We start from the raw sequence: 18,476 nt of genomic DNA, 5'->3' as shown, positions 1-18,476 counted from the left end.
CACTGATTCAAATCGAACGGTCCTGATCTAAAATTCAAAAATTGAGTTACTTCACTGGATCTGAATTCCTGATAGAATACTCTTAGTTGATTAGTTGAGGTAAACAAATTTTGGAGCCTATTTGAAATATAGAGGATTTGTTTTAAGATTCTTGCAAACTTTAAGTTGAACGGTTTGAATCTAATCTGATACTATTAGGTACATCACATGATCTGAATACCTCACATATTCTGTTGAAGCTCACTAAGCTAATAATTTTGAGGCCCTATTGCTGTTTTGGTTTGGTTTAATTTGGCAATTAAATTGTCTAAAATAAAAAAAATAAAAACGAATATGGGGGCAATTGCAAATCAATTTGACCCATGCAGGAATTCGGAGTTCAATAACTTTGAAGTAGATATAACTGCTGCGCAAATCTTTTTAAGTAGGATTAGATTAACAAAAAAGAAGGGACAGCAAGTTGACTAAAGTTTTTTTTTTTTTTTTTTCAATTTTAAATGGTACCGATAATATAAATATATCAAATTGAATTATATTTTATAAATATTATATGTAGATAATATAAATTATGTCTATGATATTCACTTTTAAAATTAAACTTGATTAAAATTTTCAAATAAAATTTTATCAAGTGATCCTTCACCTTATTGATAGCCGGATCTTATTTGTCCACGTCATCTTGTTCTTCAAATGCGAACCACATATTACACGTATCGAAGCTCATCTAAGAAGGAATTCAGATCCAGTGTAAAACCTGACCGTGTAGAATAAGATCAGAGTCGTCCGTTTTAATCTGACACGAATTTCAAAGCGAACCTCGAATCTATTAATCTATTTGACCCGCTGCAACTATTCTCCCCGTATCTCAGGAGATACTCGATAAGAAGCCCGACTGCTGCTCCTCGACTCTTCCTTTTTTCGCTTTCCCCTTTTCGATCCAATTCAGACTCGGATAAAAACAAAACAAAAATTTGCGAAGAAAAGAACCTTGCAACCAATCAACCAATCAACCACTAATGGAAATCTCCGGCGCCGCGCTTCAGCGATCCTCGATTGGCTCCGTTCACCATCGTATCCTGTTCGGTCTCTTCGGTGGAGGTGCCCTAAGGAGTGCTACTGCGAGGGTTAGGGTTCCAGCGAGAGCCACCGGTGGTGCTGTGTTTTGTGATGAGGGACACCGCCAGTACTACGAAGAGAAAAGTTCCAAACAGGATAAAAAGAGAGCCAAGCTTATCAAGACCTTGAAGAAGGATCTCTCCGAGCTTAATTCCATTGGCTTTGGTGTTCCCGCCGATCAAAGCGACAAAATCACGGTATTTGTGTTTCTCTTCTTGTTTCTTACTATCTATTTTATCAATTTTATTCAATTGCTGATTCTGTTAAAACTTTTAAGAGGTAGAGACTAGATGATCGTAGCAATTCTATCTTTCGTTTCAATTGTTACTTCGGATCTAGTTAATTTTTCATTGTTTCTGTTGCTCTGATGCAAAAGATGTTGAATTGGATAATAAATTTATTAAGATAAACTTCAAGTTAATTACTATCTGATACAGGGGTGGACTGAGCAAGACTTTCGAACAATGGGGGTCAAATCATATAAAATTTTCCTATAAAGAATGGGGGTCAATTTCACAATACCATGACATTTTACTCTAAATTATATAGAAAACCATACAGAAATACAGAAATTTTAAAAAATGGGGGTCAATTGACCCCAATTATTCCTTCTACTTAAATCCACCTCTGATCTGATAGTTGAAATCCATAAATTTTGCAATTCTATAGGATGCAGCGAAGCAATTGCTGGAACAGCTCAACCAGATTAAGGTCGAAGAGAAAGAGATGAAAAAAATGAAAAAGGAAGAGAAAAAAGCAGCATGCAAGATGGTTTGCGAGGACTCTTCCTCGAGCTCCTCAGAATCCAGCGAAAGTGATTGCGAGGAACCACAAATCCTGCGACTCAGTGATCTCAAAACCACTACTACTGCCACCATAACCACACCCAATCCAATCTCATCTGCACCTCTACCCTTACCTTTACCTGTACCTCTACCCTTACCTGCACCTGCACCGGCACTCATACAGACAATACTTGTGGAGGATGTTGCACCTGGTAAGATTGAGGTTTGCATGGGTGGCAAGTGCAAGAAGGCAGGCGCAATGGATTTGTTGTGCGAATTTGAGAAGAAGGTTGGGGGTGAAGGGGAGGCTGTGGTTGTTGGTTGCAAGTGCATGGGCAAATGCAAGGAAGGGCCTAATGTGAGGGTCTCCAGCTGTGGTTCAGGAACTACTGGTACTACTGGTATGGTACAAGGAGAAGAATTAATTAGGGATTTGAGGGATAAATTGTGCATTGGTGTGGGATTGGATGATGTGGGCCCCATTGTCGCACACTTTTTTGGAGAAGAGGAGCATGATGATGCGGGGAGCCTCATACCGGCTTAGGCGGCTAGCTAAAATAATTGTATATAAGCATAGTATGTTGTCTCTTATAAACTGATGTTATGCCACTTCTATTAATATGTGATGAAGTGCTTTCTCTTTTATGACCGATGTAATGAAGTAGTTATTGTGTATGAGTGTGTTCTGTCACCTATATATCAGTGTCAATAGCTGTATGCATATAATTTGTCATGAATACTATTTCTACGACAGTCAACTGTCAATTTAGTTGGGCTTCTTATTATATATTTTCCTCCTCAGTCAAAATTGGCAGGTGTCCACCTTGGTTTGCCTTTGGCTTTGGTACTAGAGCTTGAAATAACTGTGATAGTGGAATGCTGGTATTTTATTTAACAGGTGTGCAGAAATTGCCGTTCTATTATGCACTTATTTCGGCAGAAAAATAGTTTTGTTATATATGTCATTAACCAAATATACCAAGTACCAAGCCAAGTATGTGACGAAACTTGACCTTGCATTCTTTAATTTGATTATCATGGCAGTTAATTGAGTATGTTTTAGCCTAAAGTATAGCACAACATGATACGTATGATAGGTCATGGTAGAGCTCCTACAAAAATGTCATCATGTTACGCTTTTTCCATAGTGCTCATAGGCCTGCTGCCCAAGTCGTGTCCCATGCACGCAATTGAACTGGCCCCATCCCTTCTCTTGCATTCCACCAAACATCCACAATTGTTGCTCCTGGTTGTGAGATTATGTTAAAGTTGTGGCTGGCTAGCAAACCTCTCCAATATTTCTTCGCATAGGGGCAATCCAGAAGAAATGATCTCTGGTTTCCAATATCGGGGCTCGGTACAACACGCATCGTTTGTACTACGCATCCTCTTCATCAAGTAAATTAAATTGTAAACTCGAAACTTGTGAACAATTAACTAAGTAAATTGATTAGTTCTGATTACATTGCAAAAATAAAATATTCCTACATTTACGAATCTACTTTGTGCGAGGTGGCTCACTTGTAAGAATTTAAATCCAGTGCGAATTTAAGTTAGAACCATCCCTGACAATTTTGGTGCTTAAGAAAATTTCATATTAAATATTTTGTATAGTGGCTGTAGCGCTGGAAAAACTGACAACAATGCTGGAAACAAATTTATATACGCAATTAAGTGCACCTATTTGCCTATTGTTCTGCTAGATTTCTTGACTCGGTTAGTAAATATGGGCCACAGTTGGGCCTTATTGTCATTCTGTTCGAGGAAAGGCTGCAGTTGAGAACAAACAGATACGTTCCTGGCAAACTTCTCAGGAATTTAATCAAAGCTCGCTGTTCTTTAGTTCTTACTTCTTAGCAACCAGTTCCCCCCCCAACAAATTCCTTAGTTGGATCTTCACTAGACTTCTCCGATTTTTCCCTTCTGCCATTGCATCAATTTGGTTAGAAACCATTTCTTTCATTTGTTGTAGTGCTGTGTTTCGCCCCATTGTCTGTAATGAAAGGATGAGTGGAGTGTGTATCTGATTAATATCTTTTAAATCCACTTCGCATGTTCGATCCTTGGTCTACATTCAATTTTTTTTTTTTTTCATTATTGGGTAATGGCTTCTGGCAGGTACCTGCAGGTGCAGTTAACAATGGCCGTGCATGTGAGGTGTTTGACAAAATTCCTGAGTGTGAGTGAGGTTTTTAATCAGTATTGGAACCTAGCTAGCTTACATCTTTCTATATAGAGAAGAGTAATGAAGGGTAGGTTCCGGAGATGATAAGTATATTTTAATTGAAGTGTGAGAGTGTAGATTTTTCATAGGTATCAAAATAAAGGCTAAGTAACCATAAGAGAAGCATATCATCTTTTAATTTCTAGCATTAGGTGTTTGCTACTTAAGTTGGAAAATCTACTTGCTACTTTCCATTAGAGAACAATTTTGTGTTGTTCTCTCAAAATGAATCTACTTGCTACTTTCCATAAGAGAACAATTTTGTGTTGTTCTCTCAAAATGTGTGGGGGTCATATCATACTCTTGTCTGGTTCAGTTTATAAATTATTTGACCGGTTCTTTCAGTTCAGATAATAGCATTTGGCTCTCTGAGTCCGAAGCCCTATGGAGTTTTCAGTAAATCCATGTCTTTGGTCATTGAGTCCAATTTGGTGGTTTCTAGGGAATTCAGATTTGGGGGTATTCAAATCATTAAGGTTGCTTTTCAAATCGTCAGATTTGGATTTGATGTTGGATCGTGCTGGGCTTCAGGCTGACCAGATAACTGGTCCATTTGATTGGAGATTTCCGGGTTTGCAGTAGACCTAATTGTAGGTTACCTGGGGTTGGATGCTGTGTGAGATTATATTCATTTTATGAACTTCTCAAAAATGCTTTGGGTTAGCTCTGGGACGTGCTAAGCAGTGGGTTAATGAAGTTCCTGTATGTCAGGCTTCAAGTTGCTAATGGAGGGATTAGATTAAACTTTGGTTGTACCTAACTGTATTTTGGTCAGGTTACAAATTGATTCGCGACATTTCTTGATAGAAAAAGAATAAAAATTCAGTTCGCATCACTGATCATGCATTTTGGTATAGATATTTTGGATTCGGTTAGATTTCTCCGGATCCACTTGTCACTCCTTATTGACCTTCCCACTATTTCGTCCACATTCTGTAATTTCTCTACCCCTCGATTTTTTACTTGCTTCTGTTGTTAACTTCTAGCAAACTGAGCCTCACAACTTTCTATTATGAAAGTTGAAACAATCTTTTTCCTATGTTGGCCCTTCATTTCCCAAATAACACTCTACCGACCAAACCTTTCTAATATTTGCTATACATGTCCTTCATTTGTAGTCTTTCCAAATTTGAGACGTAACAAACCCTGTACTCCTTTTTTTTCCCCCAAAACTGGCTGCTCTCCACACATACCTTTCTAATATTTGCTATACATGACCTAATTTTGAATTTTGGAAGCACCAAATCCTCTTCTGCACAAAAAGCCTCAACATCTGAGGTAAGTTCTTCGTGCAATTTCTATAATTTTTTTTTTTATTCATGATTCATGATATGATAATTATAACATTGTGTATGGGTTTTTAAGTGGAGAAGTATGGAGACTCCTATGAGCAAAGTACCCTAAATCTAGTATCCTTAGACACATACATTCTTAAAGTGCAATTGTACATTCTTAAAGTGCAATTGCTTTTCTTTTATCTAAAGTTAAAAATATTACTGAGTTGTTGGATGAAGTTATCAATCTTATTGATAATTGGTTATTTTGTGTATTTAATTGGTCATTTTGTGTACTATTTTCTGATAAGGACAAAACTTATACAAGTTAGAAAAAGCATCTCCTAATGTTAGTCTAGTGTTGGACAAAACTTCATTCATATCTATGTTGTAGTTGGTCTGTTACATTTATAGTGATAAACTCAAAATGATAGTTATATAGAGGTTTCAACCTCTTGCTTTATATCTTTGAGAGAGAAATTAGTTGTGTGAAAATTAGTTTGACAATTTTTTTTATTTCTGTTGTTTATTTATTTACTAAAGCTTGCCATATTACATCATACTTTTTAATGTGTTTTGTTTATCAGAAACCAAACTAGTTGAACTGAGCTTCTTTTGTAATTTTTTGGTGACAAAAACAAAATTTTAAATATAAAAATATGGTAAGAATGTTGACCTTGATAATGCACACGTGAGCGTAGTTAATGTGCGATGGCATACTAGCAAGGCTAATGTGCCACACCAAATCCCCCATTGCCCTCCCCTTCTTTTTACCTTTCCTCAATTCTTCTTTTTTGCAATAAAAGCGACTCCCTCCTCTCATCCTAGAACCCTAGCTGTGTTCCCACCAATTCTCTTCTCTCACACTCTAACCTTAATCCTTGGTCCAGTCACCACCTCTCTCTTACTCGCTTTTCCCCTTCTCACCACTTGCTGGTACCAAAGTCCTGCCCACCTAGATTCGGCATCTCCTGTATCTTAGCATACCCTACACTTCTTCTTGGCAGCAGTGGCACCAGCAGCAGCGGTGCTTTGTCCGTGTCATCTCTCTGTAAAAGGTACATTTTTGTATATTACAAGATTTTGAAGATTTTGTTCAAATTTTATGATATTGTAGATTATGCAAGGAAATTGTAGGTATTTGTAAAATTCTAGATTTTGGTAAAACATAGATCTTATTGTATTGTAGATTTGTAGGTATCTAAGGACCATGCATGCAAATTTGTGGTACTTTTGGATCTGTAGAATTACGGAATTATGCATGGGTCTTGTAGAAGTTTAGATCGGTAGAAATTGTGTAAAAGTTAATAAAGATTTGAATCAAATTTAAATTCAAATAGATGATCAATTTGTAGATATATGAGGACCACACATGCAAATTTGTTGGTGTTTTTAGATCTGTAGTATTACTGAATTATGCATGGAACCTGAAGAAATAAGATCGGTAGAAATTGTGTAAAAGATCTAGAGATTTGTACAAAATTTCTAAATCTAAAATAGAATCAACTTTTAGATATCTAACGACCACACGGACAAATTTGTTGATACGTTTACATCTGTAGAATTAGGAAATTAAGCATGGAACTTGTTAGAATTTAGATCAGTAGAAATTGTGTAAAAATTTGTAGAGAATTGTACAAAAAATTTAATTGCAAGAGATAATAATCTATACTTCCATTTGGATTGTAACATCTTTCATAAGTTTTGGTTCAGCCTCTCTACTCCATAAATGTTCGATTTGTAGTACGCTATTATTTAGTAATAGGTTAAATCTCATATTCTATAATTGCTCTGTTAAGTTATAGATATACTCAATTAAGAATGTAATTATGTGGAAATTTCATCTTTTGCTTTGTGTCTATGAAAGATCATTTTTTTCCCTGAAATTTATCAGTTGTTATATTTCCTTTTCTTCAATAAAGCATGTTTTCATTTACGTCATGTGACATTTGATATGTCTTAATTACTCGTGCATTTGGTGGACAATCATTTTTAGCAAACTTTTACTTATCTTTATGCCTTTTGCTGGAGAGTGAAATTTGAAATACATGAAACAATTAATAACTTTCAATTTTCATGAAGAGTCAAAGGCAACTAGTAAATATAAATTAATTGAAAGTAGAAGCCTCTGCTTGCATTTGTGGAGTATAAATGAAAATATAAACTGACAAACGTTTCTATATAATTGTGTGTAATAAATGACTTGATATTGACCAATGACTTCAAAAATGCATTTAATATAAAGAAACAAAGGAGCTATTGATTTAAAAAAAATTACTGTCTGACATTGTGATTGTTATTGCTGATGGTAGATTGAAAAAACAAAATATATATCAAAATTCACTAATGCTTTGCTGTAAAAATAAGTTATTTTCTTGAACTTGTACAAGTTATGTAGATCCCGTAAAACTGACATGAAAATAACTTTTAGGAAGTAAAAGAAGTTAAAGACTGAATCCATATGTATCAGGCTACCAATATAGACAACCTATCCAACAATCAAAATACATCCCATAATGCATTGTCATGCCCAACATTATTAGCTTTGACATCATTATACACATATTAGTTGTATATTTTTATACAACTCATTTTTACTAAATATCATTGTGCAACTCTGAAAGTTTAATTAATGAAGAGGCATTGGTTTTTTCAGGTTTGTTGGACAATGCCTAGGCATAGGCCTCGGGGTCGGGGGAGACAAGGTCATGCAGGTGCGCCATCACATCAGGATCCTTCTTCTAGTGACTCCAATTCTGAGGACGTGGAGCAACCACCTGTGGCTGTGGCACATCCTGACCCACCTGGGGCTGTGGCACATCCTGACCCACCTGGGGCTGGACCATTAGTTGATCCTGCACATGCACCTCTCTTCTATTTACAGGACGACCACCGATCAAAAGCCATTATCGCTGGTAATTCACTACCAGCATTGATAGCTCGCCACCATGTGGTGAGTCTCATATGGCATCCCCGGTACAAGCCTTACCTCATTAAGGCTGGGTTATATGGGGTTCACCAGATAGGCCATGTACCTGCCGATGTCAGGCTCATTACGGCTCTTGTTGAACGGTGGAGGGAGGAGACACATACCTTCCACCTCCCTATTGGCGAGGCAACAGTAACCTTGGAGGATGTTGCTGTTCTCTTTGGCCTGCCGATAGATGGTAGGCCACTTTTGGGGAGGACCGATCTCGATTGGTCTGTTGTAGTGCAGACCTTACTTGGGTGTTCAGTCAACTCAAGAACATTCAAGGACAAATACAAAACAAAAATGAGATTAACATGGCTGAAAAAAAAATTCCATATGTTGCCTGATAATGCTGAAGAAATAACTGTACAGTACTATGCGCGGGCTTATATGCTTGTATTGGTGGGTTCAGTGCTCTTTACTGACCTCTCAGGAGATTGTGTCCCTGTTATGTATCTTCCTTTCTTTGAAAATTTTGAGGAGGCTGGCAAGTATAGTTGGGGCAGTGCTGTGCTTGCTTATCTGTACAGAGAGCTGTGCTTGTCAACAAGCCTCCAAAGGAGACAAATTGGTGGTGCATTGATCCTTCTGCAGATGTGGTCATGGGAAAGGTTTCCATTTGGCCGCCCTCTGCCTCGTCAGCAGGAGCCAGAACTAGGCGGTGATGACATTGTATCTAGACCGCCATATGGTTACAAGTGGTCTGGACACCATAAATTTGCTGAACATGTTACTTGCAGGTTAACAGGGGGATACCGTGATGATATTGATCGCTTCACCGACGACACTAAGGTCAACTGGACACCTTATGAGCAGGAGAAGCATTTACTCCCCCCTGTCTGCACTGACAACTCCAATTTATGGATGACAACTGCTCCTCTGATACATTTCTGGATAGTTGAGATGTACAATCCTGAAAGGGTTATGAGGCAATTCGGCCTCTATCAGAGCTTCCCTCCATTTTTTCGGGACACTGACAGGGACCTTCACAAAATGAAGAATGGGAATCACAGGGGTTGGCTTGAGCAGCAGGCTGAGTACCTAGGGCAGTGGGAGGAAAGATGGGATAATATTGTAATGGAAGAAAGACCATATGACCCGTCAACATTTGAAGACTACAAGAGGTGGCTTTCCAGTGCCTCGATATTGCGCCTCCAAACATCACAGATGAGATCTGCCAACCAACCTTGGATTCACCCTAGACTGTTGCACTATCAACAAATTGTACCAGACATGCAAAGCACGGTAAAAGTCTCATATACTGACCCTGTATTATTTGATAGAAAATTTCTTCTTGATGTTTTCCTTTAATTGTGAAGAACTCTCTGACAGGCTGAGAAAATTTGGGAGCTGACAAGAGGCGCTGCACAACTACTTAGAGCTTGGGATGAAGGTGGTGCAAAAGCATTTGTGCGTAGTGTGCTCAGTGTTGGCAAGAGTGCTCTGGAGGACCTTGGTGAGTTTACTGCCTTGGATGACACATTCCATGTCTTGGATGAGGAGCACCAAGCCGAGTACGATATGGAGGATGATGTGCCAGAGGACCTCTCGGTCGGAAGTGGTGATACGCTTGAAGGATCTCATGATCACCAATCCGAGATGGGGCAAGATGAGCTGCAAAATCATCTCATTCCGGTTCCAGAAAGCAACACGACTCGCATGCGACCTGACGAGGCAGGGCCTTCCAGGCCTCCACCAAAACGTGGCAGAGTCTACAGAGGAGGTTAGTCTGCTTTAGGTTCCTGCATTTCATGGTGAAGCCTTGTTTTGTTCGAGGAGTGTTGTTTTCTGCAGGAGAGGTAAGTGCTATGATGCGGTTATAAACTTTGTTTCTTTAGGTACTTTTTATCTGGTTTTCATCTTGTGTTTGTTTCAATGTACTGCCTAAGTTTGGTTGTGATGCTTTGGGTAGTTATGCTGTACCATTTGTATGGCTAGTGTAGACAATTTAGATGTGCTTATCTTTGTTGGCTGGAGGCCGTGAAATTCTGAGAATTTTTTTACTTATTTTTCTTTGAACTGGATGTTCTAATATATTTGAGAATGAACTGAGATGATAGAATATTGAGTTGTACCTTTAATCTGGTTTTATTTTTGTGCATGTTTTTTCACTGCTGAAGTTTTCTTATGATAATTAGAGCTGTCATATTGTACCAGTCTGTGTGGCTTGATGGAGAAAACATTCATTTTATATTAGATGTGTTATTCCATGTTTGGCGAGCCTTTCCCTTATTTTTAGAGAAATGATCCTTTTAGTAGTACTCAAAGGCTTTAGTAGTATGTACCGTTTTAGGTTTTGAAGAGGTGGAGATGGAGACGGAAGGATTCAGGTTTCTAGGAAGCATAGGCAGAAATACCCTACCATTTATATAATGAAATTTGTCTTTAATTTTTTGAAAAAAAAAAGCCTAGGTACTTTACAGTAAAAAAACTAGGGTGTTCATTGGGTCCGGCTTGTTTGGTTTTCAACAAAACCGAAAAAGTTTGGATAAATCCATGCTTTATATATAATGTATGTAATATCAACAACTTATATTTTGGTTTGGATATTGTAGAACATCTACATAGTTTGTATGGAATTGAACAATGTATGTATTGTCAACAACTTGTATATAATTCATGTTTATTCCTATGATGAATACATGTTAATAAATGTATTAATTTGTATATATCGAGTTTTGACCTTTAAAATTTTAATCTCTTATTTCGGTTCAACCAAACAAATAGAAATTTACTTTTAGTTATTTTGATTCGGTTGATAAGTTTAATTTAGTTGGTTCAGTTATATTTTTGAAAACCAAATAAAAAGTTGGTTTGGATATTTTAATTTGGTTTTAACCGAATAAACACCTCTAAAAAAAGTTCATTTAATTTAATTTACTTTTTTATTCTAATGTTGGGTTTGATGTTTCTTAATTTAATTAAGGGTGTTAATTAACACAATAATAATACCATTAAGTTAGGGGATAATTATTTGAGGAAGGATAGACTGCTGACCTTGAGGCACAATATTAATACCATTACCATATTTTTTTAATTAATATTTTTTTCTATATTATTGTTAGATGGAATATGTTTATCTTTTATTTGGACCTTTTTTTAATTATAACTTTTACAACTTATATTTTTATGAAAATCGCAAAATATGACTGCCTAACAAAAAACCCAGATTGAATGAATTTTATCTTTATTGGTTATTCACGGATTGAAAATATTATAATTCGATTACAATAAATCCTATAAGAGGAGGGTTCAAATGCCTCCATGTTTTCGTGCCTCCATCATGCCTCCATCTCTCTCTATCATTTTCAAAGTTCAAATAGTCGATCCGAACCGCTCAACCTAACCTCCATACTAAAATATGTTTGGAGACCAAATTTTATATTTTTAGGAATTTTTTTACTATTTTTTTAGATAGGTACAAAATCAGTAAATCTGAACCATCTAAAAACAGTATTTTTGTACCTATCTAAAAAAATAGTAAAAAAATTTCTAAAAATATAAAATTTGGTTTCCAAACATATTTTAATATGAAAGTTAGGTTGAGCGATTCGGATCAACTGTTTGAACTTTGAAAATAATGAAGGGAGATGAAGACATGATGAAGTATTAAAAAGTTAGGTTGAGCGATTCGGATCAACTGTTTGAACTTTGAAAATAATGAAGGAAGATGAAGACACGATGAAGACACAAAAACAGAGAGGCATTTGAACCCTCTTCATCCTATAATACTAAACTAAAATCCTATAATACTTTATTAGGAAAAGACATCATTGCAGAAAATCGTCCGCTGACAAACCGATCGGATATCATCTCGCCGATCTTCTGTTGTCAACATCCGGCATTACCGCACCAGACGTCCTTTTGCAGTGTAACAGTGTCTACAATCAATGCTTATATGTGAACAAACAAATTAAAAACTCAAAAGAAAAACTGTCAACGGAGCTGTCTTACTCAAGTACGGATTCAAAATTTTGATAAGGAGTGGCGCAAAATATTGATAAGAGTTTAATTATTTTTTTCTTATGATAATTAAAGTGGAGTAGTATAAAGTCATGACACGATCGGATATATCACGGTATGATACGGTTCCGTCACGGTACGTGTATTGGTTATGTGCTGTGATCATTCACGTGACGTGACCATCTTTCGAAAACTTGGTTGCGTAAAAGATTTGATCACGTGTAATTAGGACCATTAAATCTTGATCGAGTGGTGAATCTCAAATAAACTAACCTAAATTATGAAAAAAAATAGCTAAACGTGACCAAATGTGACCGATCACGTCATGTGTGGTAATGGCGTAATTAATGTGTTGTGACCATTCACGTGTCATGACCATTCACGTGTCATGAATATGATATGTGATCCCAAATTACGATGTGACTAGTCACAACACGCTGCATATTTATATCCTTAGTAGCGAACAACTTCTTTCTTCTAACAAATCAACGATTATTCTAAGTGGAATAGCTAACCGCACTGCGTCTTTTTTTTTTCTTACTTTCTTTTACACGAATCAATCTGGACTAAGTTACATTCCACACAATTTTCTTCTGTTGAACCGTAAATTAAATTCAAGGACAGGCATTATATCCATTCAGGGATAAACACAGGTATAAAATATTGTTGGATCTAAATTTTTTTTTGAATTCAAGGATAGACAAGTGCCTACCCCTAACTCTTCTTGGGTCCACCAACGGTCTTCTACTTTGATTGTCGCCATTTCAACATTGCCCATCGAAATTGGACTACCAGTCGACCATACATCAGTGTTGTAAAAAATGGTCTTAACGGTCGTTTAATCGTTAACAACAGTCAAATCGTTACGAATATAGCGGTCAAATCGTTACGAATATACTTAACGGATGCCTGTTTGCGGATTAAAACGATTAATTGGCCATTTTACCGTTTAATTGTTCATCTATTCCGGTTTATTCCAGGGAATATTTATTTTCATATTGCTTTTATTCTGTGATAGTGTGTGATAATAAGGTTTATAAATCATGTATTGTAGTTTTATTTGTGCTTGGATATACATTCAATATTTTTTATATATGTATTTTCTTTTTTACTTTGATATTGATAATTCTTGTATTATTTATAGAGGAGGGTTCTCATGCCTCATGTCTTTCGGAGGGTTCTCATGCCTCATGCTTTTCATACCTCATCATACTTCATATTTTATATCTTCGTTTTTAAAGTCGAAATTGTTGATCCGAACAGTTCAACATGATATATATACTAAAATATGGTTAAGGATGAAATTTTATAATTTTTGAAATTCTTTTACTATTTTTTAAGTACGTTTGGATCGTGCAAGGAATAGCTCAAGAATAGCGATTTTTGGATTAGTGATTGAGAATAGTGCTAACCCAAGAGATTCAAGAATAGCACTAACTTTGGCTATTCCGGATTTGTAGAAATATTGTTTGGATTGTATGTTAGGAATAGCAAAGGCCAGCGGGTGCTAAATCGCTATTCTTGCGGGTGCTAAATCGCTAACCCAACGTTTTCACGGAATAGCGGAATAGAGCTAATCCGGAGCTATTCTTAATCTTCGTTTCACGTTTGGATGACCCTCTTCTAAGAATAGCTCCGCTATTCTGAGAATAGCTCTATTCTTTGAGCATCCAAACGCACCTTATAGGTAGAAAATTACTATTTTTTTAACGGTTCAAAAACAATGATTTTGTACCTATCTTAAAAATTAGTAAAAAAAAATTCAAAAAATATAAAATTTCATCTCCATGCACATTTTAGTATAAATATTATGTTGAACAGTTCGGATCGACAATTTTTCAAAATGAACATATAAAATATGAGGTATAATGAGGTGTGAAAAATATGAGGCATTTGAACCCTTCTCTTACTTATATACAATATATTTTTCTTACTTACTGATGTATTTTTAGCAATTAGTACGGTGTGTTCATTTATTAAATTAAGTTGTTATCATAAACTAAATTTAGTCATTTTATATTTGAATGTTTCATTTCTTTCAAATAATATGTCATTAGTATTTACTAAGTTAAATTAAGTTTATTTAATAAGTTTAATGAGTTAAATATTTTTTTAATAAATTATTATTATTATATATATATATATATATATATATATGAGATAGGCTAATGTGCATTCGAATGTATATGGTCCGAAGTGCTTACGGTCCAAATTTGAAATTTCAAAATCCAAACGGTCGATCCGAACCGTTCATCTTGTTCTCCATATTAATATGTGCTTGGAGACCAAATTTTACATTTTTCTGAATTTTTTTACTATTTATTAAGTATTTTACAAAATCGTTGATCCAACGGTGGCTGCACAAAACAGTAAAACCGTTGGATCAGCGATTTTCAAAGTGGCTTAATAAATAGTAAAAAAATTCAGAAAAATGTAAAATTTGGTCTCCAAGCACATATTAATATGGAGAACAAGATGAACGGTTCAGATCGACCGTTTGGATTTTGAAATTTCAAATTTGGACCGTAAGCACTTCGGACCATATACATTCGAATGCACATTAGCCTATCTCTCTCTCTCTCTCTCTCTATATATATATAGATAGATAGGCTAATGTGCTTTCGGTATCATATGGGCCGAAATACACACGGTTCAAATTTGAAATTTCAAAATTCAAAAAGTTGATCCGAACCTTAATAAATTATTATTATTATTATTATTATTATTATATATATATATTGATAGGCTAATGTGCTTTCGATAGCATATGGGCCGAAATACACACGGTTCAAATTTGAAATTTCAAAATTCAAAAAGTTGATCCGAACCGTTCATCTTGTTCTCCATATTAATATGTGATTAGAGACCAAATTTTACATTTTTCTGAATTTTTTTACTATTTATTAAGTATTTTATAAAATTGTTGATCCAACGGTGGCTACACAAAACAGTAAAACCGTTGGATTAGCGATTTTCAAAGTGGCTTAATAAATAGTAAAAAAATTCAGAAAAATGTAAAATTTGGTCTCCAAGCACATATTAATATGGAGAATAAGATGAACGGTTCGAATCGACCGTTTGGATTTTGAAATATTAAATTTTGGACCGTGTGTATTTCAGCCCATATGCTACTGAAAGCACATTAGCCTATCTCTCTCTCTCTCTCTCTATATATATATATATATGGATTTGGCTAATATGTTATGGGTTGCATAGAGGCCTCCCGTGCTACAGCTCAATATTCGAGTTTTCAAAATCCTAATGGTCGATCTGAACCGTTTATCTTGTTCTCCATATTAATATGTGTTTGGAGACCAAATTTTACATTTTTTAGAAATTTTTTACTATTTTTTTAGATTTATTGAATATCGTTGTTTTTTATGGTCCAGATTTGTCTGAAAAACAACGATTTTCAATAAATCTAAAAAAATAGTAAATAATTTCCAAAAAATGTAAAATTTGGTCTCCAAACACATATTAATATGAAGAACAAGATGAACGGTTCGGATCGACCGTTAGGATTTTGAAAACTCGAATATTAAGTCGTAGAATGGGAGGCCTCTATGCAACCCATAGCACTGTAGCCAAGTCCTATATATATATATATAAATGAGGTTGACTACGGTGAGCTATGGAGTAAAACGCATTTGTACTCCACGCCGTATTTTCATTTTGAAAGTCCAAACAACTGATCCGAACCGTTAGATGTGATCTCTAAATTGAAATGTGCTTGGAGACTAAATTTTACATTTTTTGGAATTTCTTTACTATTTATTAAACAATTTTGAAAATTGTTGTTTTGCTGTGAACAGTAAAAAAACAGTAAAAATTTATGGACCATCGGATCAGCGATTTTCAAAGTGGCTTAATAAATAGTAAAAAAATTGCAAAAAATGTAAAATTTGGTCTCCAAGCACATATTAATATGGAGAACAAGATGAACAGTTCAGATCGGTTGTTTGGATTTTCAAAATAAAAATATACTGCCATGGAGCACCAACTCATTTTACTCCATGGCTCACTGTAGCCCATCTCTATATAAATTTAATAAAAACGTTAAATTGTTTGTATAATTTTGATTAATCGGCCGCATACTAATTAATTACTTAACGGTACCCTATCCATCCGATGACCGCATACCATTATTTGCAACAGTGCCATACATTAGGGCCCATTAAATTAAAATTTTGATTGCGCGTACAGCGTACCACTATATCACTGTGGTTATATGCAATGTTTTAAAATGTGGTTTTATTCATGCATGCGGAAGGCACTGCATACCGCATAAGCGGTATGCGGACGTATATGCAAATTTTAATGCGGATTTTAAAATAAAAATTCACGGGTATATATATTTATATTCATATAGCTGAATTTATTTTCACATAACCAATATAAAGTGTGCCTTATTGTATATAAAAAATACAATAATTTGGGATGGAATAGTAAAACTCCGCATAATGCATATGAACTTTTAATTACATACCCTGCATATTACGTTTTTAATTCGCATAACCGCATATTTGGACCGCATATGTGGCCGCATGCTCAAAACTGCATGGGGAGGGACTGCGTGGCATTCTGAGCATGGCTGCCGATTGCATAAGCATATGCGGTCCATGCGGCCGTATTTTAAAACAATGGTTATATGTGAGTTCAGATCTAGTGATGTAACCCAATATTTAGGTTTTGGATTGGGACCGTTCGATTTGAATTTGTGATAATATAATTAAAGTGAAGCGCACACATCTCAAGAGATGAATACGAATTGCGAAGCAATCTCGAGCGACGGATTCGAATTAGACGATTTCGATCCAAAACTCAAAGATTGGGTTACTTACATGTTACGTTTGGACAGCCATATTTATTGTTTCTTGTCAGAGAATGTTATTTCAGCCTTTTCTTTCACTGGGTCCAATTGAAAGTTCTTTTGCAGAAATAAAATTAAATTAATCGGTTCAAAAATTCAACTACTCCAGCAGTCCGGCTATTCCAATATTGCGTATAGACGAATTTTTTATTAATATAAAAAAAAAAATTGAGGTAGCACAATTGGTTAGGAAAAAATTCTAGAGTTGTTGCACTCAAAGGTCGATAGTTCGATTCCCCTTCACAACTTCGCAGCTTCTAGAAAGATTTTCAAAAAAAATATTCCAAACAATAATAAAATTACAAAATCTACTCAACTTTTCAGAGGAATTCAAAATCTGCCCCTTTCGGTGAGTAAATAACCGGACAAAGCCCCTCTTTCCGGTTATTTAGTTACCGGATCCAAAAATTGAGACCGATGACTAAATAACCAGTTCAAAGAAATGTATCTAGTTATTAAATAACCGGTTTTGTGTTTTGTGTATTTTTTTAACGAAACAATTTTATTTTATTATTTGTATTGAAATATTAGAAATGAATATATTTCTTTGAAAATAGATGAAATACAATATAATTTGATTTATTAGAAAGACTGCGACAAATAACTCTGATGAACATTTTTCAGGCCGGATTTTTTGTAGCTATAAGAAAAATTAATATATTTCTTCATGTGTAATTGGAAAAAAATTAAAAATGCTAGAATTCTGAGTTATTGATCCCGGTTCAAAAGTCACTTTTAGGTAAATACAAAAAATATTGTCATCCTTGTAGTCCATTTAATTTATAAAAAATTGTATCTATTTTTGAAAAAAACAAAAACTTTAAGTTATTTAATGACTTTTATTCAAAAAGAATTCTCAAAATAGATACAACTTTTTAGAAATTAAATGTACTAGAAGGATGATAATATTTTCTGTATTTACCTAGAATTGACTTTTAAACCGGGATCAGTAACCCATAATCCAAGCATATTTTTTTTCAATAATACATAAAAAATATATTAATTTTTCTTATGGATGCGAAAAATCCGGCCTGAAAAATGTTGATCCGAGTTAATTATCGTAGTTTTTCTAATAAATCAAATTATATTGTATTCCATCTATTTTCGAAGAAATATATTCAACATTCAAATTTTTCAATACAAAAAAATTTCTGTTTTGTAAAAAATACAAAAAAATGGTTATTTAGTAACCGATACATTTCCGTTACTAAATAACCGTTTTTTTGTGTTTTTTTTTGTATTGAAATATTAGAAATGTTGAATATATTTCTTC

General features: G+C 35.0%; 1 protein-coding gene across 1 annotated transcript; it reads left to right on the top strand.

Moving 5' to 3' along the window:
- Positions 1–873: 873 nt before the first annotated feature.
- On the top strand, positions 874–2,690 carry DGAT3 (diacylglycerol acyltransferase). Its single transcript, XM_078313447.1, has 2 exons — positions 874–1,313; positions 1,786–2,690. Exons 1-2 carry the CDS (start codon positions 1,017–1,019, stop codon positions 2,443–2,445), a joined length of 957 nt encoding a protein of 318 aa, XP_078169573.1. The 5' UTR covers positions 874–1,016; the 3' UTR covers positions 2,446–2,690.
- Positions 2,691–18,476: the final 15,786 nt, after the last annotated feature.

The sequence above is a fragment of the Carex rostrata genome, chromosome 13, assembly GCF_964058835.1.
Source record: "Carex rostrata chromosome 13, lpCarRost1.2, whole genome shotgun sequence".
Taxonomy (NCBI): domain Eukaryota; kingdom Viridiplantae; phylum Streptophyta; class Magnoliopsida; order Poales; family Cyperaceae; genus Carex; species Carex rostrata.
This window is presented reverse-complemented; position numbering and strand designations above follow the sequence as displayed.